A 20,271-nucleotide genomic window follows, 5' to 3' on the forward strand; every position below is an offset into this window, starting at 1 on the left:
TTACTCATGTAGTGTAGAAACAATTTCATCATTGTTATAAATGCGCTTTCATGCTGCATCTGTGGCCTTATGCTGCCTCCATGCTGTTGAAATGTGCTGTTGTTCACATAGGCTACACTTCATTAATTCAGGCTTGTATGTCAAATTTTATCAGAAGTCCTGAAATGCTCCAGTCAGAGGTGTCATTCTCCATGGAAGGGAGACATTCATCCATAGATTCAAATCGAGTGTCAAGTGGTGACATCTCACCTTATGACAACAATTCTCCAGTGCTCTCGGAACGGTCTCTTTTGGCAATGCAAGAAGATACATCCCTCAATTCTGAGAAGTTATTTAAAGTACCAGAACAATGCACATTGGTCAGCAGTTTTCAGCCAAAATCAAGAGAGAATTCCCTCGGATCGTGGTTTGGGAAAGGTATGATCCAGCACACAAGCTAGGTCAGATGTCAGTATTAGTCATTTCATTGTGAATTATTTGCTGTGCGGTGTTATTACTCCTTCATGTTGTTTCTGGGCACCCTTCTGTGGAAGCTAACCACAGTTAATGATATATTTCATTCCATTTGGTAAGAGAGACATCCTGGCATGTTGTTTCTGTGACCCTGTCCTGGCTGAGTTATTCAGTTAGTTCCCTCCAGAGGATGGAATCAGAGCTCTGCTGTTGAACACATTCATGTCAATAAGTGGAACAACCATTTCCAGCAGCAAATTGCTGCAGCCCAGTTAAAAGCCTTTTACAGCCTGGGAGAACAGACTGGTTTTTAATCTGGTGATTAAGGAACAAGTTTGGTGTCAGGGGAGGTGAGGGAGGAAGGAAGTCCCACAGTGAAAGGTCACCACTAAAGACCTTGCCTTGCTCCTTCTGGCTACTCCCCTGAGTGTTCAGTAGGTAGAAGCAACCCAAATCTAGCCTTCAATGATGACATTAATATGGAAGAATTATACAGGAGTAGCAGATCTTCCAGATACAAGCTTGAAAGCACTCAAGCACTTTTAAAAATCGTATTTTGTTTGTAAAGTTATTTAGGTCTGCTTTTTGATCTTGAAAGGGTACCCACAATAACTCTCACACAAAAAAAAATACAGTTATTTTCCTGTATAACATATATAAACAGAAAATACAGAATAAAAAGGGAAACAGAATAAAATGTCAAAGAATGCTCAGCAAACAAAGAAACATTTCTTGCAGGGTTTTAAGCATTAAAATCCACACTTTGACTTGTATCCAAATGACCTGCTAATCACTGAACTCTGAAGTAGACACATGCTTATTTCTGTTCATTAAAAGTCTTTCAGCTATTTTATTTGTTTGATTATTGCATTTTTATACTGCCTAATAGCCAAAGCAATCTAGGTGTTTGACCCAAAACCACTCAATACAGCTGTATCCCGCACCAGCTGAAATTGCTGAGAAGTCTTTACAGGGCAACCCATATGGTGTGCCTTACAGTAATCTAACTTGGATAGCCAGAATTTTTCAGGAAAAGTCAAAGCTGGGCCTTCCAAAGTGGCTGAAGCCTATGGAGGGCACTTGCCTCTCCATCTGCAAAGTCATACATAATAAGTATGATATTTTAAAGGGAATTCAATACCTTCTTGCTCTGTTTTCTGGCCAAGTGTATCCAGTTAAACTTAGCTAGTTAACCCCATCTGGTTAAACCTCAGTTTACCCATCTTCAATTGGCCCATTACAGACTCTGCATAGATTTAAGAATCTATACTGCATCACCTAGACTTTATTAAAAGAGAAAAGTATGGCTTGTTATTAGCATACTGAATAACACTTGGATGTTATTTTCCTGTAGTTTAATACTGATCTTAAATAGCAAGGGAGACAAGTTGTAACACTGAGAAACATCATAGCACAAATGACATGGGGCAGAAGAGAAACAGCCTAAAAATAAAAAAGATTCCTATTTGTCCCATATATTAGGTACAGGGAGTGACCTACAAAGGCCATTAGATTTGTGGTTACTAGGCTGTATTTTTGGAGTCTAATACATTCCATTCATCCATGTAGAAATATTTCCAAATTAAACTAAGATAATCGTATTTGTGCCTTTTTCTGATTCTGAATATCTGTGTGTCCTTGATATAGTTGTGCTAAATATTTTCACCAAGACATCCATACCATAGAGACATCTTTTATATACAAGTTCAAAAGCCTGCTACTGAGAAATACATTCAGTGGGACCTCAGGACAGAATTGCTACTTTTAGCCTTGAGTTTTGCCTTGCTTTGCAACTTGAAAAAGCGATTTCATACTTTTCTGGTGAGAGTTGTTTGGGCCAGAATTCAAGAAATGAAGAAATAGTTCTGGGATCCGTCGGGAGTTTGCTTTACTTAGAAAAGGGCCCCCTGTGCAGCATGTCATGCCTTTTTTGTAAGACATTTCATTGTGAAGATGTAGGGATCCATTGTTAAAAGAAAAAAAAATCCAGTGGAAACTAAAGGCGTATTTTGGAGCCCAGACATCATTTCTGTTCTGTGTCTCTACCGGAGAATTCCTGAAGGCTTGTCATTGTAATGTTCCTTCTCATCCTGTAGATGTTTCAGAAGACTATTTTGACATCTGGGGAACCTGGCATTCAACGCTGAAAAGTGGTTCCAAGGATCGAGAAATGACAGGTATACATTTCACCGTTGCTTAAATATACTTATGTGATATGGCATGAAATGACCATTCACATTACAGTATTACAATACTGCAATAGGATGGCAATCATTCATGACTTGAAAAGTATCCACAGGATCAGTATTCGCATAACGTGGTTTAACATCATGATGGATCAGGAAAATCAGAGATGGCTTTCGAGTGGATTCAGGGTCTAGAGTAGTTGGCTTCCTCTTATGCTCAGGTCACAGGAAGGGGCACAGCTTTGAAACAACTGTCCAGTTCTTGGGGGGGGGGGTGTCTACTTTATGGGTTGCTGTTAGGCCTGCAGCCCCCACTAGTGGATAGCCTTTGCTGCAGCTGCCAGTTTTTGCTGGTGCTCAGTGTTTTTATGACACACACGAGGGAAAACAAAGGGGGCTGCTCTTCTTCTGGGCAGGCATAACAGGGAATCTGTACTGAACAACAATCAGAAGTCTTCTTGTCTATAAAAACTTACTGCACTCCAGTTAAAAGGCACACAAGAGCAAGACAAAGCAAGCCAGTCTAATGGGGGAAAGGATCAAGAGTTAATCTACTCATACTTTCTACTTCTGCCTCTGACTGTGCCTTATGTTACATTTGTCTCTCGCTCTTGCTCTCTTTTTCTCCCTGCCTCACGTTCCAATATCAGGAGGTGCACAGACAACAGCCATCCTTCCCAGACTCTGGCTTTTGGGAGCCATCCACTTTTTTCTGTGCTTAAGTGGCCGCTAAAGCTGCCTCTGCTGTCTAGCTGCCCCCCCTCCCCATGAAATAAACAGAGCATGTTTAAATGGTCTTTAATCCTCTCCCTGCACTTTGGCTAATTTCACCCCCTCCTTTCTATTCATGATGTGGCTTTGGGCTTCTCAGGTGAACAAGGTTTTGACTCACACCAGAGGCAAGTCTGGAGTCAACTGGCTGCCCCCGTCAGAGCTAGAGAATATATAGGTGTGATAAAAGCAGATTCCCCCCAACATTGTCTCAGCACAGCAGCCTCTCCAGCCCCTTAAAATGCTTCCCAGAGGGGCAGAAAGGGGTTCAAGAAGGGGAAGCTGTGGAGTGAGAAACTCTTCTTGACAATCAGAGCCACATTCCATGAGTGGAGTCTTTCCTAAAACAGAAGGCAGGTCTTGGCCTCCAGCCCCATCTATTAAACAATGCTTGTTGTTGTTGCAAAATAATCTTCAGGTCAGTCTAGTTAGGTAAGGTTTTCAACAACATCCAGCCAGATGGTCTTGAAGGTTATGATCAGTAGTATCCATTGCCCCTTATTTGATTTCTGGCAATGAAAGGTACATTTATTAACTGGAGGAATTTGTATAGCCATTATGACTAATAGCTGTGGAAAGGCAAGATTCATAGCAGATGGGTCAAGTCATAGTATCCAATGCTGTCAAGTTGCTAATATAACCCAGTGCCAGAGGTATATTGTTAGTGCTTGCTAGGCGAGAGAAAAAGTGCCAAGGAAAACTTGGTCATTTGCTGCCAAGTTTCAGCAGCACACTTTGCCACTAAATTTGGTGGTAAATCACATCTTTTTCTTGGAAGAGCTAATGTCACTGAGCTAGTCCTGGTTATGCTTGCACTGTGACAGCACTGGATGCTGTTCCTGGGAATTTTTGAAGCCATCCAAGCAAATAGTCACTGCCACATTTTGTTGCATGGAGGGGATGTATTCTGTAGAAAACGTACTGATCAGTATCATCAGGAGATGCTGAATCCTGAAATAATGGTTCTGACTGACATATTTCTCTGAACCTGTTCTTTGTAAATCAGTGATAATTTAACGTTTAAAATGTTAGTCAGCACTTGAGAGTAACCATATTGCATTTTTATTTCCAGCACTCTAAATTGAGAATCAACTCCTTTTTACAGTCCTACACCAGCCTTTCCCAGCCATGTACCCTTTCAAATGTCCTGGACTAGAACTCCCATCATCTCCTAATGGTGGTTATAGTCCTGTGCATCTGAAAGGGCACCCAGTTTGGATAGGTTGACTTCGATAGGTTGAAATATTAATTAACCATTCTTAATCAAGGCAGATTATACTATTCTAGAGAAATTTATACACAACAGCAATGTAAGTGTTGAGGTCATTGGTTTATAATACTCAGGACCCTGTCTAAATACCATTCTCCTATGTATGGTGTGAGATCCTCGTGCCTGTAATTCTGTTGCTCTTGCTAGGATGGCGCTCAGGTACATCCTGTCTTGATGATCTTTCTGCGCTGCCCTCTAGGGTCATATGGAGACATCTACGAGAGCAGCTCACTGCGGCCAGGGCAGTGCTCTCTTTCTCAAGGGAACTTATCACTGCCTTCCCCCCAGTGGCAGGAGAGCAACACAGAGCTAGATAACGGGAAACAAATAATCCGAAGGAGTCAAACTACAGCCGCCCTTCCTGAATACCGTCCTCATCTCCCCCTGTCTCGAGTTTGCAGCACCCCACAAATAGCCGGCAGAAGGAATTCCAGCCAGTCCAGTTCAGAGCAACAGTTGCCAAAGAGTGATACGGAGCATCTAGTTCTGCGAGATACGGATGTCACTTGTTGGCACAGTTCATCAAAGCCATGGCACCTGAAGCAAGCTGAAGGCCTTCGGAAAGAGAGGCCGCCGCCACCTTACCCTGACAAAGCAAGGCCAGGTTCCACCTCTCCCCTCCAGGCAGCCGAGCATGCACTGTGGAGGCCTCGCAGGCCGGACCTTCGCCCAGGGGCTGCGGGAGCAAGAGTCATGACTCAAGTGCCTGAGCAGCCGGCCCTGTGTGAGGAGCAGCAGGACCACGTGGAGGGGGAGGGCCCCACTGCAGACAGTGAGCAGAACAGTAACAATTTGGCCGAGCCTGACTGGCATGACTGGCAGAGGGATCGGTGGCAAATTTGGGAGATTTTATCACCAGACAATCCAGACGCTCTTCCCGAAACATTGGTATGAGTAGAGGTGAAGCAGTGTCCAAACTTTCCCCAGCTAGAGAAGAAAGGGCACTGGGACCTGGACTCCAGCTTTGTTTTATACCAAGCAAAAGTCTTTTAATTTTTATTTTTACGAAAAATAAAAAAACTATGCTCACTTTATACAGAATTTTAAAAGCACTGTAGAATTTATGAAGCCTTTTTTCTGGTTTTGTAATCATAGCAAGAAGGAAAAATGTGATGACAATTCCAGCCCTGACCACTTTGTAAAATATAAGCTGTATGTACAATAAAACGACAGCCTTGATGTTGCTAAGATGTATTTATGTATCTGCAGTTCAGATGATTGTATATTCTGCAAAAATTTTGTATGATAGTATTGTGACAATATGCAGGAGATGAGCAACGTTTACTGCTTTTTTTTGAAAAATAATAGTAATAATCAACACTGCCTTTAGTAATATTACCACAAGACGCAAAGGCTTTATTGGACGTGCACAAGCAGGTTTCTGTGCTTTTAACATATTTTCACTGACTACCAAAAAACAAAAAATAAAAAAACACTAATGTGGAATGAAAACATTAAAAGCCATATATTTTATAGTAAGCAGTTTAGAGGAGAAGAGTGTCTACCATATTATTTGCTTGCAAGTAAAATTTAAAATTTGATGCAATATTGTAAAATAGATATTTTTTAGATTCTATTAGAAAACAGTTTCACTTCTTCAAAAGCAAGGCTGTGCCTACACAAAGCAAATGGAACCCAAAGATCCTTCCACCCATTCAAAATTCATTACAGTGTTATATACACAGAATATATATTTATAAAAGTATGTTTTAATGCAACTGGAATCCAAATCAAATCATCAATAATAAATTCCCTTTTAAAAAGTTCAGTGTCAGGAAAACCCTAATATAAAGGAAACAAGGCTTCTCCAGAGAGATTCCAGAGAGAATATAATTATTGTACGTAAAACTTGTGCCAAATGTGCAGTGTAAAATTTGTTACATGGTGATACTCAATTTGTCATACCAAGTTGCAAGAACATTTATGGTCAGTAGGTGGCACTATGTTACCATTTTACGAATGGTTGCTTTTTCACTTGAGAAGGAAAAAGTCTACCTATTTAAACACTTTAAAATACACTTGCCTTAATTTTATGGAAGGTAAAAATCTTATCCAGTGGTGGATAAGTCTTGTCCAGTGGTGTCTTTACGTAATGTGCCACAATGATAGAATAAATACCTACCAAAAAAGAATAAATGTTTCCATTTATTGATTTTTGTTAATGGCCATTTACCATGAAGTAGAACCCAAGAGTTGGTCAAAAAGGGTCATAGAGGAAAAAATACAGGTCAGTCACATCTGTCCCATGAATACTAGTTGCCTGCAAGCTGACATGAAGGAATTGCAGTGCTTCAATTTAACAGAGAATATAGACCTAGTGGGCACAATAGAAACCTACTGGAATGGAGACAACTGAGAGAGCTGGGTCTTTTCAGCCTGGAGAAGAGGAGACTCTGAGGGGATCTGTTTGTGACATATAGGTACGTGAGGGGGTCTCACATGGAGGTGGGTAGAGACCTGTTTTCCCCTGCAGGGGAAGGAAGGATGCCTTCCAGTGGAGTAAAGCTCAGGGAACCATGGTTCAATTTAGATGCCAGGAAGTACTCCCAACAGTTAGGACCCCTAGGGTATGGAATGGGCTTCCATGGGAGGTGGTTGAAGCCCCATCAGCAAGGGTGTTCAAGGATAGGCTTGATATGGTAGGCATGTCATGAGCAGAGCTGGCTGGACCCGAGGGTCAGACTAGATGGCCCAGGAGACCTCCTCTGACTCGCTCTTTTTCTGTGCTTCTAACTGGGATGCAGGTATCTCTGGGTAGGAATCCTATTTGGAGGAACAGCAAAACAAGTCCTCGAGGTGGGATCACTCTGCCTTTCAAAGAAGGCACCACAGGGACACACCAATTCCTGACTATGAGTCATGATGGCTGGATATTACCTCCAGTATCAGCAGCAGGACAACTCCCCTTGCTAGATAGTGCAGGACATAAGCTCGAGAGTGCTGTGGCATTCATCCCCCTGCTCCTGAGCATCCCTGGTAGCTCAGGGTAGAAAGACAATGTTGGATTACATAGGCTTTTGCTCTGATCCAGCATGGCCCTTCTTCCATTCTTTTGGCAGGTCTTCATGCAGCACATGTCTGCAAATGTACGACTCTCTGAGACCAAACCTGTTCAAATAAGCTATATATGTGAATGCTTTTGACATTCTCTCTGCATTTTGACATTCTGAATAATTTGATATTTTTTCCAAAACAGACTTGATGTATTTAGAATATTTCATTATGTTTTATTTTTAAAAATCCCCATGTTGTACAGAATGTTGTACATGCAAAGCTGGTTGCAATTCTTGGTTCCTCTTGTTCACAATAAAATAATTATTGATACTTAGATATCTATTCATTTTTTACATGTCTTTGCTGCCCAATAGCCAAAGCCCTCTAGGTGATTCACAACACTTAAATAGGTAACAAACACAATAAAATAAAGCATAAAAACAAAATTTCATTATAAAATAGAAGTAAAATCCACAGTGAAGCTGAGCAGAAGTACAAAGATTTAAACCAAGATGAAATTTTTAAACAATAGAGACTGAATTATTAAAATTCCTGGGAAAATAAGGCAGATTTCCTGGAATTGGGAAAAGTACAATGTAGGTGCCTGACAAAATGTGAAGCTGCTAATAGGCCTGTGGATTCCATTACATTCATGCTGGGAAAAAAGCCAAAGCATAATATCCCCCTTGCATGCCGAAAGTTCCGTGTTGAGATGAACATGCAGTTCAATAAATCCATTCAAGCCATCAGCCTGGATGGAATGGCATTCACAATAATCCAGAGTGCTCCTTCTGTGATCTACTGACATCCAAGAGCATTGCCTACAAAAAGGCAAACTTGATGTATTAAGATCCCTTTTAGGTGGTGCCCACTTTACTAATGTGACAGTGCGCATGTGCCCTTGTAAAACACTGCACAAGAAGAAAGTCAGTGCAGTATCACATAGTACTGTATTGCCTTGTTTCCAGTATTTTATCTGTGCACATCAGAAGCATAGCAGGGGTGGAAGGTGGAAATGCATAGAATGAAAAAATGTAGTTAATGGAACACTTCTGCAATCAATCTTAGAAATTATCTTTGTTAAAGCCAGAATCAGACAGAGCAGAGTGCTGGGCTAAATGCACCAGAGAATAATAAATGAATGAAATGTGTGGACTCCTTTTGTCCCTAGCTGTGTATGATTAGATGCTTTTAAATGCAAATAATCTTGAAAAGCTGATTCTCTGAGGGCCTGCAAGTACATGAGAGCTTTACTCCCTGTCCTTTTATGCAGAGGCAGCAAAAGAAGGATGAGTTGTGTAGCACCTTGAAAGACAGGCTGAGATAATACCTGGGACAAAGTACCCAGGGAACACAATAGGACTTACTTCTGAGTGTGCATAGGATTGAGGTATAACAGCTTTATTGTGACGTAAGTCTACATGGATGTAGAGTCACAATAAATCTAGTACTTCCAGTGCTGCAAGTCTTGTATTGTTTCCTTTTACCTATTAGCTCTATATTTCCAATGTGGAAGAGAAAAACATTCCAAATACTTTCCCTTTTCAGTTTTATACAGTGCAGGTCTATATGTATACTGACTCCAAAGTTAATCCCAATGAGATTTACTCCTGTGTGTGTGTGTGTTAGAATGCCACCTTTTCCCATAGAATCTGTTAGCATTACTGCTATTATCAGTTCTATACTACTCTAGTCAATGCTCTCTAGGTGGTTTACAAAAGATTAAAACCTTTAAAATGCAATATGTAACCTAATATCAGAACATTACAGACAAAAGCAATCTGAGGAATAGTTAAACCCTGATCGTGTACTGTCGAGTATGAGAGTAGAAGATTTTAATTCCATGCCCAGGATTGACAGTGTTGGGGCCAGGCAGACCTCACTGGGGAGATAATTCAAAATTGTCCACCAGCAAAAGCGCCTTTTCCCTTCTTGTTCGCCAAACCCCTCTCAGGGGAGACGCCTGGAGGAGGACCGTATAAGATCACACAACAGAGCTTTTCCATCAGGCAATTCAGGATATTTTGTGAGTGGTTTAATTATTACATTATGATACTGTCATGTTCCTTATTTAGGAAATATTTATTTTTAACATTTCCTGATTTAACAGGGTCCACGAGCAACTGAAATCTAGTGCTGTTTTTCTGTCTTTGTACAAGTCAATTGCTCTTCTGTATAAAGAGCTGCTAGGTGCATCTAAAGGCCTTGGACCTGCTCCAGCCAGACTTTCCCTGCCTTCCCCAGCCATCTACTATCCACAGCCCCAAGGGAAGATTCCATGAGACAAGGAAGTAGCTGAGGATGACAGCTAAGACCTGCTGCTATACCAGCTCAACAGCCACTTCTCAGGGGTTATCTTCTAACAACTGCTCTGATGTTTCTTCATTGTGGCCTCTGTGCATTCACACATTATGGGTGCTGCACCTGCACAGTGCCTGTTGCCAGGAAGATTAAACAGGTTTTAACGGTTTTGGCGGGAACGCCGCACTCTCCCTCCCCATAGTATAAATGGGCAGAGTGCCTGCCATTTCCCCAGTCTGCTTGCAACCGCCATTTGCTGTCCCTTGGGCTCTTTTCGCTCTTGCTGTTCCGCTAGATCTGGTTAAGAAGCTCCTTCTTGTCTTCATTTTGCTTTTTCACGTATAGTTACTCTGTCCCAGTTCACCCCATCCAGATTACTCTCTGTTTTTTCCAGCCCGCTCCCCTCCCCTCCCCTTCCCCCTTTCAAAAATATAAAAAATATTTTAAAAACCCCTTCTTTACTCTTCTTCTCCCAGTTATACGCTCACTGTGTCCTCTTCTTCTTCTCTCGATGGCACAGCGGCCAGCTTTTTGTAAGCGCTCCCAGTGTGGGGCTAAAATGTCCCCCACTGATCAGCACAACCTGTGCCACCTCTGTCTCGAGGAAGGTACAGGACTGGTAAGTGCGGCCATTGCCAGTCTTTCACAAGACAGTCACACAACCAGCCCACTGGCCCCACTCGGTGTCAGTGACTGGGTACTTGTTTAACTCATTCATTTACTTTGTTTTTTCCAATATGGTAATGTGTATACACATATATTGTGTATATGCCTTTTTCTTGGGTATACATATTATATGTATACTTCCCTTCTTTTTCTATCTATTTGTCTTGCTAGTTTTTTTCTATGAGTTGAATTCATTACTGACTCTCTCCACTTGGGGGTGAACAGACGGTCTCCGGCTGACTGGGGAAATAGCGGGCACTCCGCCCCTTTATACTACGGGCGAGCGTGCCTGCCAAAACCATTAAAAGCTGTTTAATATTCCCAGCAACAGGTACTGCGCAGGTGCAGCACCCATAATGTGTGAATGTACAGATGGCCACTTGAAGAACAACAGGTACAGGTGAGTAATCTGCTTTTTTTGTTTTGTTTTAATGTGTCAGTATTATTTTATTGTGCTTTTATTATTTTTATGTCACTCTGGTAGGATTTGTAACCTGAAAGGCCTCATAAAAATAATTTAATAAATAGACAGTTATTGGGTTATCTGCATCCAAGTAGCCCATTCAGCCAATGGAGCAGCCTCTGTCGTAAGAAAGGAGAGGCAGAATTCCTTCTTTTTCATGCAGGTTTTTCCGCATAAGTACCAGCTGAAAGTCCCTCAACTTTATAGAGCAAATCCGTTGGGATAAGAAAAAGGAGATAAGAAGAGGGAAGTCTCATTGTGCAATGACCATTCATACAACACTGGATTTCATGGTGTCAACTTACTTCTAGTTGCAGCTTCAATCAGCAAACATAGTGAATTGCTAAAATTCACCCATTGAATGCAAATCATTTTGATTATCTTGTTGCAATTGCTTCTTTTAGACAGATTTTTGGGCAGTTCGTGGTATATTTTCACGTAGGAAGATACAGTGATCAGCACGCTCATTTAAGAAACAAACCAGAAATGATTAGTCCTCCAAATATTCCATAGATGCACGAACCAAATTCACAACTGCTATAGAAAAAAAGCTTTGTTTGTTGTTTCTCATACTGCAGAATGAGAACTGTGGAGCTGTTACACATGGCACAGCCTTTTGGGTGGTGGCACCCCAACCTTGCAGTTCCATTTCAAGAGAGGTCCAGTTTTCTCCTACACTGTTGTCATTTAGGCTGCAGTCCATTACCTATTTGTGCAGGTTTTGGGTGCTCTCCTTGTTTTTTACTCCTTGTTCTGATGGCTTAATTGTACTTGGTTATTTTACAGTTACAATTTTAATGTCCAAGTGGTAGTCTATATTTTATAAAGACTCTTCTTGAGGAAAGGCAGGATAGTACTCAAATCTCTAATTAAAAAAAAAAATCCTGCAGGCTGTTCCTAGCAGAAAATCAAAGTAGGCGAAGTTGTTTCTGAAGACTTTCTGAATGCTGATATAAAGCCTTTTATGATGCAGGGTTATTTTGGAAAAGTTTTTACTGCTTTTCCATTTTTTTAATGTTATGGAATGAACCAAGCACTGTCAAGGTCTTAGGGTGCATTTTTCAGTATTCCACTTAGCACGGTCCAGGTTTTTTTAAAGCCACTGCTATTTTTAGAGGCCCTGCTGTGCCTAAGATAAACTGTGCAGCTACTCTGAGCCATAAATAGCATGCAAAGAGGCCAGCTGGCCTAGGGGTCCTGTGATCCAGGAAGAAGGGATTCTTCTCTGAGAAGGTTTGCTATAGATACCTGGAGAGTCTTTTCATCTATGCAGCAGCTTGTGGTGAAAAACAGTATGCATGAGTGATTCCTGCCTGAGAAGTCAATGATTTTCTCCACGTTGTCCCAGGAACAACCTTGCAGGATATAAGGAGGGTTGATTGAATCATCTGCGTAAACAGTGAATTAGGCCTGAAAATAGTTGTGGTGGTCTCTTCTGTGAAGGTGTTGGGTAAATTTGCCATCAGCAGTACTATACACTTTGGGAAAAGTAGAAGGCTTCTGTCATTACTGTCTGCCTCTCTGTCTGAACCCAGGAGGCAAGAAAATCCCTTGCCAAAGAGAGTGACTGTGAAATGTTCCTTAGTTGACAGGAGGAATCTTCACTGTATAAAAACTGTGCTATCTCTACACAATTTGCTTTTAACAAAGCAATCTTACCATTGTGTCTGGAAAGATCTGGGCTTGTAGGAGCCAGACACAAAGAAGAGCTGCTTTTTCTCCCTGTCCACTTCCATTTTGCAATCTTCTTTGTAATTGGTTGCAACCAGAGAAAATTACATATGCCAGCTTGACCTTCAGGGTGGGTACACAGTTCCCCTAGTGGGGGAAAGTGGAGAGTGCCATCAAAATGGGATATTCGAACTGCCATGTCATAATCTCCTTATACAAATCTTTGGCGCAACTGCACTTGGAATATTGTGTTTTCTTCTTGTCACCTTACCTGAAAAAGGACATCGAGTTGGAAAAAGTGCAGAGGAGGGCAACTAAAATGATGAAGGGGTTGGAGCAACTCCCCTGTGATAGCAGCTACAACAACAGGGACTGTTTAACTTAGAAAAAAGGGAAGTAAGGGGAGACATGGCAGAGGTGCATAAAATATTGCATGGTATGGAGAAAGTAATACCAGAACCTGAGTGGACCATCCCATGAAGCTGATTGGTGGGAGATTTAGGAAAGATAAAAGGAAGTATTTCTTCACATGGTACATAGTTAAACTACAGAATTCACTGCCACAGGAAGTACCTAGGGCTACCAATTTGGATTGCTTAAAAGGAATTGGACAATTCATGCAGGAGGAAGCTATTAGTGACTGCTATCCTTGTTCTTCATTAACAGGAGACATGCCCAGATGCTGAGGAGCTTGAGCAAGTGGAGGTCTTGACAAATCATGTGAGCAGATGAGTTATTACTTTCTAAAAGGAGTGTTGGACTGGAGGGACCATTGGCTTTTCTTTTGTTCTCATGTAGAGGTTTCCAAGGCAGCTGGGAGAGGTCTGGGAGGTCAGACACAGGCATCCCTTCTGATATGGGACCTCTCTCTCTTCCTCAAGAAAGGCAGGTATGAAACAGAGTTCTACAATCTCTAAGCCATCTTCCAGAATCCACAGGATTACAGCTAGAAATTTATTAAATGTGTGTATTCTGTATGAAAAATCAGGATGCTTACATATGTGATGGTGTTAAGAGGGCTAAACAATCAAGTGTGGGCTCTCACACAAGCAGGATCTTCAGCTTGTCTTTTTATTCCTCGGTAAGACTCAGTGAAAGAAGAATATAAACCAGGTTCTGTTTGTTGTTCGTAAATGGAGACCAGCAATGTACCATTGAGGCAAAAGACTGAATCCATTCATCATCCATCCCTTTACGAGCACCTGAGTCTAGAAGAGCAATCCAAGGTCACAAGCTGATTAGTGAAGTAGTAATGCTGAAATTAGTGAAACCTTAATTTTTCCAAACTGTGCTGGGGCTGATGTCATCTGCACTTGCATGGAATGGATATGGAAAGAGGTGTTAGACTATGACTTCCGTTCTTTCTTTAGTGTGATTGTTTGATATAAGGAAGGTTACTAGAAGTTCAAGGCATTGAATACAACCTTTGCCACTGCCTCTTGGGAGCTCTTACACAAAGCCATTTGCAACTAAATTGAAAGCTTCTTATAGTCAATAATCACTTTATATAGAGGTCATATATTTTATCTAGTGGTTCAGCCATCACATTAAGGTGCTTTATTGTAAAGAATTCTTTCAGATGAGCTGATCTTGAAATGATCTTGTTTGATTGAAATCCAGCAATGTAGTGAATCAGTTGCTTCATATCTACATAAAAAGTAGAATTATAGGCAGGTGTGTTTAGGTCTTTAAGTCTTGCTGGTCCAGGAAAAAAAAAATCTAGCTTTAGCAGTACTGCAACTGTATCTTATACTTTGCTTTCCAAAGTGGGTGGGGGTGGGAATCAAATACTCACAGGTGTGGAAAAGGTCAAGCGACAGAGATCTGCAATGTTCTCAAAGGAATGTTTTTGAAAAACCCAGTACATTTTTGTGCTAAATGTTAAGTCAATGTAAAAGTGGCTGTAATGAGCAATATAGCCAGAGAAGGACTGGTTCAGATAACAGTATTCTAGATGGGTCATCATGTTTGCATGCATGTAAAGATCCATGGGAGGCTGCACACAATCAGAAGTTCCTTGCTCTTCACATTTTAGGCTACCTGCTATTTAGACCAAAGATTACAATTGCAGATTAACAGAAACTTCAAGAAATCGGTGTCATTCACCGGTTCAGTGCTCTGCTGTGCTCTGCTCCTTATGTGAACCAACTATGCTGGCCATGCTATGCCTTCACCCTATCATACGACTGTGTTTTTGGTTCTGATGCCCATACAAAATATTATGAATTTCATAGTGCAATTTCTATGCACTGCTCTAAAATCATGTAAATGCACTAGGATCTGTCGAATCCACAGAATCTTTGTTTCCAAGATATCTTCTAAATGTCTTGGGGCTGGCTTTAAAAGGAAATTATATTGCTGGAAGGCAGTGCCAGTGGAACTAACACTTTCTATATGAAATATATGCCTTTATCAGCATGTGATTCAAGGAAGTTTTGCCACATGGCCACTGGGAGGCTGACTAAGCTTGCAGTACCGTAAAGGCAAAATTCCAGCAAGTTTTCTCAAGGCCAAGAGTAAGATTTTTAACATATTAGGTTGGAATGTTCTATTGAAGGAAGAAAAAAATCAGTGTGTGGACAAAATTCACTACATCTTTAAAAATTACTCAATTGTGTGACACAACACAGGACCACACTGTGATTACATGTGCAGATGTATACACAAAATTGCCTAATTCATCCTTCTGGAAGAATTAATTCAGAGTAACAGGATATGATGCTGTATAAGAAACTTAAGGTGGGTTTTCCTACATTTCTAGAGATTCTGGGAGAAAAACTTTACCAGAGAGCTGGTAAGTGTTTTTGCTGGGTGTTTTGGGTTATGTGAGGATAGCTAAACTAGTTGGTAAATATATGGCGGTGATATTTCTGTTACACCTGGGATGATGCAAACTGCCCAAGTATTCATGATTCAGAAATATTTTAATAGCAGAAGAATGTTTTAATAAAGCACAGGATGTGTCCTCATATAGTTTAAAAGAGAACATGTAAAAGGAAGGTGAGCGGGATGTGTCTTGACAATACAAAAATACAAATGTGAATTGTATCTAGCTGGGGGCAGGCTGAACTTCCCTTGTTGATGATGTTGCTGGAATGGAGTTTCTTCTCACTGATGACCCTCAAGTCAGTGAGAAGAAACTGCAGGTTTGCACATCATAACAACCTACCCTGGCCATAACCCATGATGGGTATGTGGGTTGTTCTGTAACAGCCCGCAGTGTACCTGAAAATGATCAGGGTCACCAGAGAGTCATCATTCCTTCTCTTAAACATTTGGCTGGGGAGATGCAAAAGCTGACTTGAAAGCAGACTTCAGTGCTCCTCATTATGATAGCCCTTTCAAAGTTTCTGTGAAGTATCTTTTTTAGACTGGGACATGTTGTTATTATATTTCCTGAGACCTTGGTAGTAGATGGTATATAAAAGTTATAAATAAATAAATAAATAAATCCATTTATATCTCTCCTTTCTGCTTCATGCAAGGAACCAAAGATTACAAGTTTCTCCCCTCCATTTTATCTTCATAACCCTGTGAGTTAGATTATGCTGAGTCAGCCCAAAATCACCCAGTGAGCTTCATGACCGGGTGGAGACTAGAACCCAGACCTCCCAAGTCCCAGTCCAACACCCTTAACAACTACACAACACTCACACATGGCCATCCACATAAAACAAAACCTTCTCTTGTCAAAAACCTTTGTCAAAGCGACTCTAAATTTTGACTACTATTGGTCAAAACTTCCCCATGGAATGTGTTTCTGCATCGAAAATATCCAGGAAGAGTGCAAACGTTATCACAGCCCCTCCACTGTGCCACTTGACCACTTTGCAGGAGCTATCAAAATGAGGATTGCCAAAGCTTGCTGTCGGGCTGACTTTCACAATCTCCAGAAAAAACGGCCACCTCATGCCCCCAGTGTGCTTCCAGGATGGATGCGTTACTCCATTCCGCTCCACACACAGAGGGGCACTTCTGTCCAAGCACAGTGGGCATTAGAACTCCCTGATAATTAGCTACATTAAATCCCTTTTACAAGTGTGCTTTATAACAGTGCTCACAACCTGTATTTGGTAATGCTCGGTGCATTGTTATATAGCTATTATAAACACTGTTCTTCCATGGAAAATTGCTGAATCTAGGAGGCATATCAATAGTGTCAGGAAAATGGTTTCTGCACTTTGCTGGGCTCACAAGCTCCACCAAAGATCTGTTTTGCTAGTAAATTAATTAGGGCTTCATCTGCTGGAAGTTTTGAGTGTGATCTTTGATTGAAGGCTCCAGTCCAAACCACTTTTGCCAGCATATTTAATTGAACCCTTTGGCATACATTTTTGATTAAAATCAGATAGGAATAAACTAAAATTACAGGAACAACAGTATAACCGCAAAAGAATTCATTATTTTAAAAATGTAAACTTGTACCAATAACACCCAACTACAGAAGAAAACAATGAAGCAGCAGCAGCAGCAGCAGCAAAAATTGAGTAGGCATCATTTCAATGGAGGCAAAATCCCAGTCAGGTTAAAGGGCCTGCTCTTTATAGTCAAGACTGAAGTCCTAAAATGCAATGCATTTTTAAAGATTATTTATTCTTTTTCCTACCTCATAATAAAAAGACAAGTTGCTTACCTGTTACTGTCATTCTTTGCGTGGTCATCTGTGCATCACACATGTGGGCTTTGCCATGTAGCACAAAGCCTTGGATAAGAGAGAAACTTCCATAGCAAAACGTCATGAAGTGGGCATGAGCCACCCACCCCTTTCAGGTCCTTGGATAAGAGGGGGATTCCACCCACTTCCTCAGTTTCCTTGGAGACTGCATCACCTCCAGACATCTCAGTCAAGGATGTGATGCCCAGTCCTGCTGAGTGCCTGGGTACCCACTTCCCTGTAGCAGGGGTGATAGGCATAGCGACTGACAACAGCCAGTGGGGCAGAGGGCAGGTTGTGTGACTGCATATATGGCCATTTGAAGAACGTCAGTTAAAGGAAAGCGACTTGACTTTCTTTGTTGTGGTCTTTGTCATCACACATGTGGACAACTAGCAAGTAGAGGGGCTGGCATCACCGCAGGACAGCTGATAGGACAGCTCGGCCAAAGGCGCAGTCTTGTCTTGCATGGACATCCCATCTGTAGTGCCAGATGAAGGGGGTGATGAGAGGACAGTTGGTGTGGTCTTTCTGGACGTTGGCAAGCACCCTGGTAATCATGGGGAAGGGGGTGGGGAAGACATAGAATAGGGTCCCATGCCATCTTAGGAGGAAGATGTCTCCTATGGAACGCTTCCCTCATCCCACTCTGGGGCAGAGAAGGTGGCACTTGGCATTCTAGGGGGTGGCAAAGAGGTCCACATCTGGGGTGTCCCGCTTGGTGAAAAGTTAGTGGAGGACTGTGTTGCCGAGCTCCCATTTGTGAGGCATTGAGGTGGTGCTGCTCAGGGCATCTGCCAGGCTGTTTTGGTGGTCATCCACATGGATGTTTGTGACCGAGATGTCTCACACCAGGCACCACTCTTAGATGGAAGATGCAAGGCAGGCTGAGTGAATGTCACACTGCTTGTTCAGGTAATACATAGGTGTTGAATTGGCTGTGGCCATTTGGACATGGGGACCCTTCAAGGAGCCCTGAAAGGAGACCAGGTCTCTGTGAATGGCCAGCATCTCCAAGAGGTTGGTATGGCTTTGGGATTCTTGGGCAGCCCAGAGGCCCTGAGTGTTCAGATACCTGCAGTGAGCTCCCCATCCTGTATTTGAGGCATCTGTCATGAGTGTGAGCTCTGGCTGTGGTGGAGAGAAAAGGATCCCAGCTGAGGGGTTGGCTGAGGTGGCCTACCAGTGGAGTGAGTGTCTTACCTGTGATGGGAGGGAGAGAGCTGTGAAATGGGGGTCTTTATCCATGGTCACAGGTTTCATAAACCACAGCTGAAGGGGTCTCATCTGGAGGTGAGCAAGGCATACCACCAACAGCATAGCAGCCATGAAGCCTAGCAGCCTCTGTAGAGTGTGAGCAGTGGAGTAAGCCATGGTCTGGACAGATGCGGCAAGGGAGAGGAGAGTATCATCCTTTGGCTGTGGGAGGAAAGCCTTCGTGGATATGGAGAGAATACACTTTCATGATTAATGAGAAGCCCAGGGGCTGCATGAATGAGCAAGTGACTTGCACTGCCCACAAGCATCTGTTCTGGATGGGGCTGTGAGGAGCCAGGTATGGAAATACCTGAACACCCTGGAGCTGGAGATGGGTGCAGGCCACCCTGCTTGGTGAAGATGCGAGGCCAAGTGGGAAGACAGAATGCTTTCCTGCCCTATTCGGAGTCTGAGGAAGTGCCTGTAGGCATAGTTCATAGAGATGTGGAAACAAGCATCTTTGAGGTTGCCAGTCAGCCTGCCTGAGGTGGGGGGAGCCTTGCAGAGTGGTCAGCTGGAACTTCTTGGGGTGGCCAAAGGGGCTGCCTGGACTTGACCCTCAGTATCAGTGCCTGTTGTTCTGAAGCTTAGGGGACATTTTTTTCCTGGTCTGAAAGTCTTGTCTCTTATGGAGGGCAGGTGCCTTGGCCAGGCATAGGGATGGATAGCAATGGCCCCTAATAGGGCAAGACCTTCCCCACACCGCCATTATTCTAAAACCTGGAAGGAGTGGGGGAGCTCCCATCCACATCTTGACATTTTGCTTTAGAAGTTTTCTCTGATTCAGGCCTTGCACTACATGGCAAGGCCCACATATGTGATGCAGAGACCATGATGAAGAACCATAGCACTTCCAGTAGTAGGTTGGTTTTACACCCACACACAGTATACTGTTGTTTTTGTTGTTCGTTGCAAAGTCACAACGAACATTGTGACCCCATGGACAACATTCCTCCAGGCCTTCCTGTCCTTCACCAACCCCCGGAGTCCACCTAAGCTCACACCAACTGCTTCAGTGACTCCATCCAGCCACCTCATTCTCTGCCGTCCCCTTCTTCTTTTGCCGTCAATTGTTCCTAGCATTAGGCTCTTCTCCAGGGAGTCCTTCCTTCTTATTCGGTGGCCAAAGTATTTGAGTTTCATCTTCAGTAGCTGGCCTTCTAAAGAGCAATCAGGGTTGATCTCCTCTAAGACTGAGTGGTTTGATCTGCTTGCAGTTCAATTTGACCCTTTTGGGGATCTGTAGATCTGGTGCTGTTGTCTTTTTAATTAGTATTACTATTTTTAGTTCATTTTTCCAGGTCATTCCAGAGACTGCAGCCAGTGGGTAGGCAGGTCCTGATCTAAACACTACAAAAACAATAGTTCTGTGGCTTTAACCAAGGGCTTGATGGTATCTTGTTTTATAGATAAGATTTGTCTGAAACATAGGAAGGAGATATTGTTCTTCTCATAACTTTCCAGAGATTAGTGGTGCCACTTGGAAGAACAGCCATAACCAATGAGCTTTCACCGGCTAGATGGTCTTAGAATACTGCCAGGCAAAGTACTCAAATGGCTCTTTGAAATCACATGGAAAATGTTG

The 20,271-nt window shown here is 42.3% G+C and overlaps 1 protein-coding gene across 4 annotated transcripts in view; it reads left to right on the top strand.

Moving 5' to 3' along the window:
* The window catches only part of ARHGAP6 (Rho GTPase activating protein 6), a 269,620-nt gene extending 262,808 nt beyond the window's left edge, over nucleotides 1-6,812 (top strand). For all 4 annotated transcript variants that reach the window (XM_044432243.1, XM_044432226.1, XM_044432235.1 and 1 more), the window contains exons 11-13: nucleotides 155-417; nucleotides 2,550-2,630; nucleotides 4,880-6,812. In XM_044432243.1, the coding sequence (XP_044288178.1) occupies nucleotides 155-417; nucleotides 2,550-2,630; nucleotides 4,880-5,574 (1,039 nt within the window). In that variant the 3' untranslated portion in view covers nucleotides 5,575-6,812. The remainder of the gene's footprint in view (nucleotides 1-154; nucleotides 418-2,549; nucleotides 2,631-4,879) is intronic.
* The last annotated feature ends 13,459 nt before the right edge of the window (nucleotides 6,813-20,271 follow it).

Source organism: Varanus komodoensis, unplaced genomic scaffold (assembly GCF_004798865.1).
Source record: "Varanus komodoensis strain SLA01 unplaced genomic scaffold, ASM479886v1 scaffold1, whole genome shotgun sequence".
Lineage (NCBI taxonomy): Eukaryota > Metazoa > Chordata > Lepidosauria > Squamata > Varanidae > Varanus > Varanus komodoensis.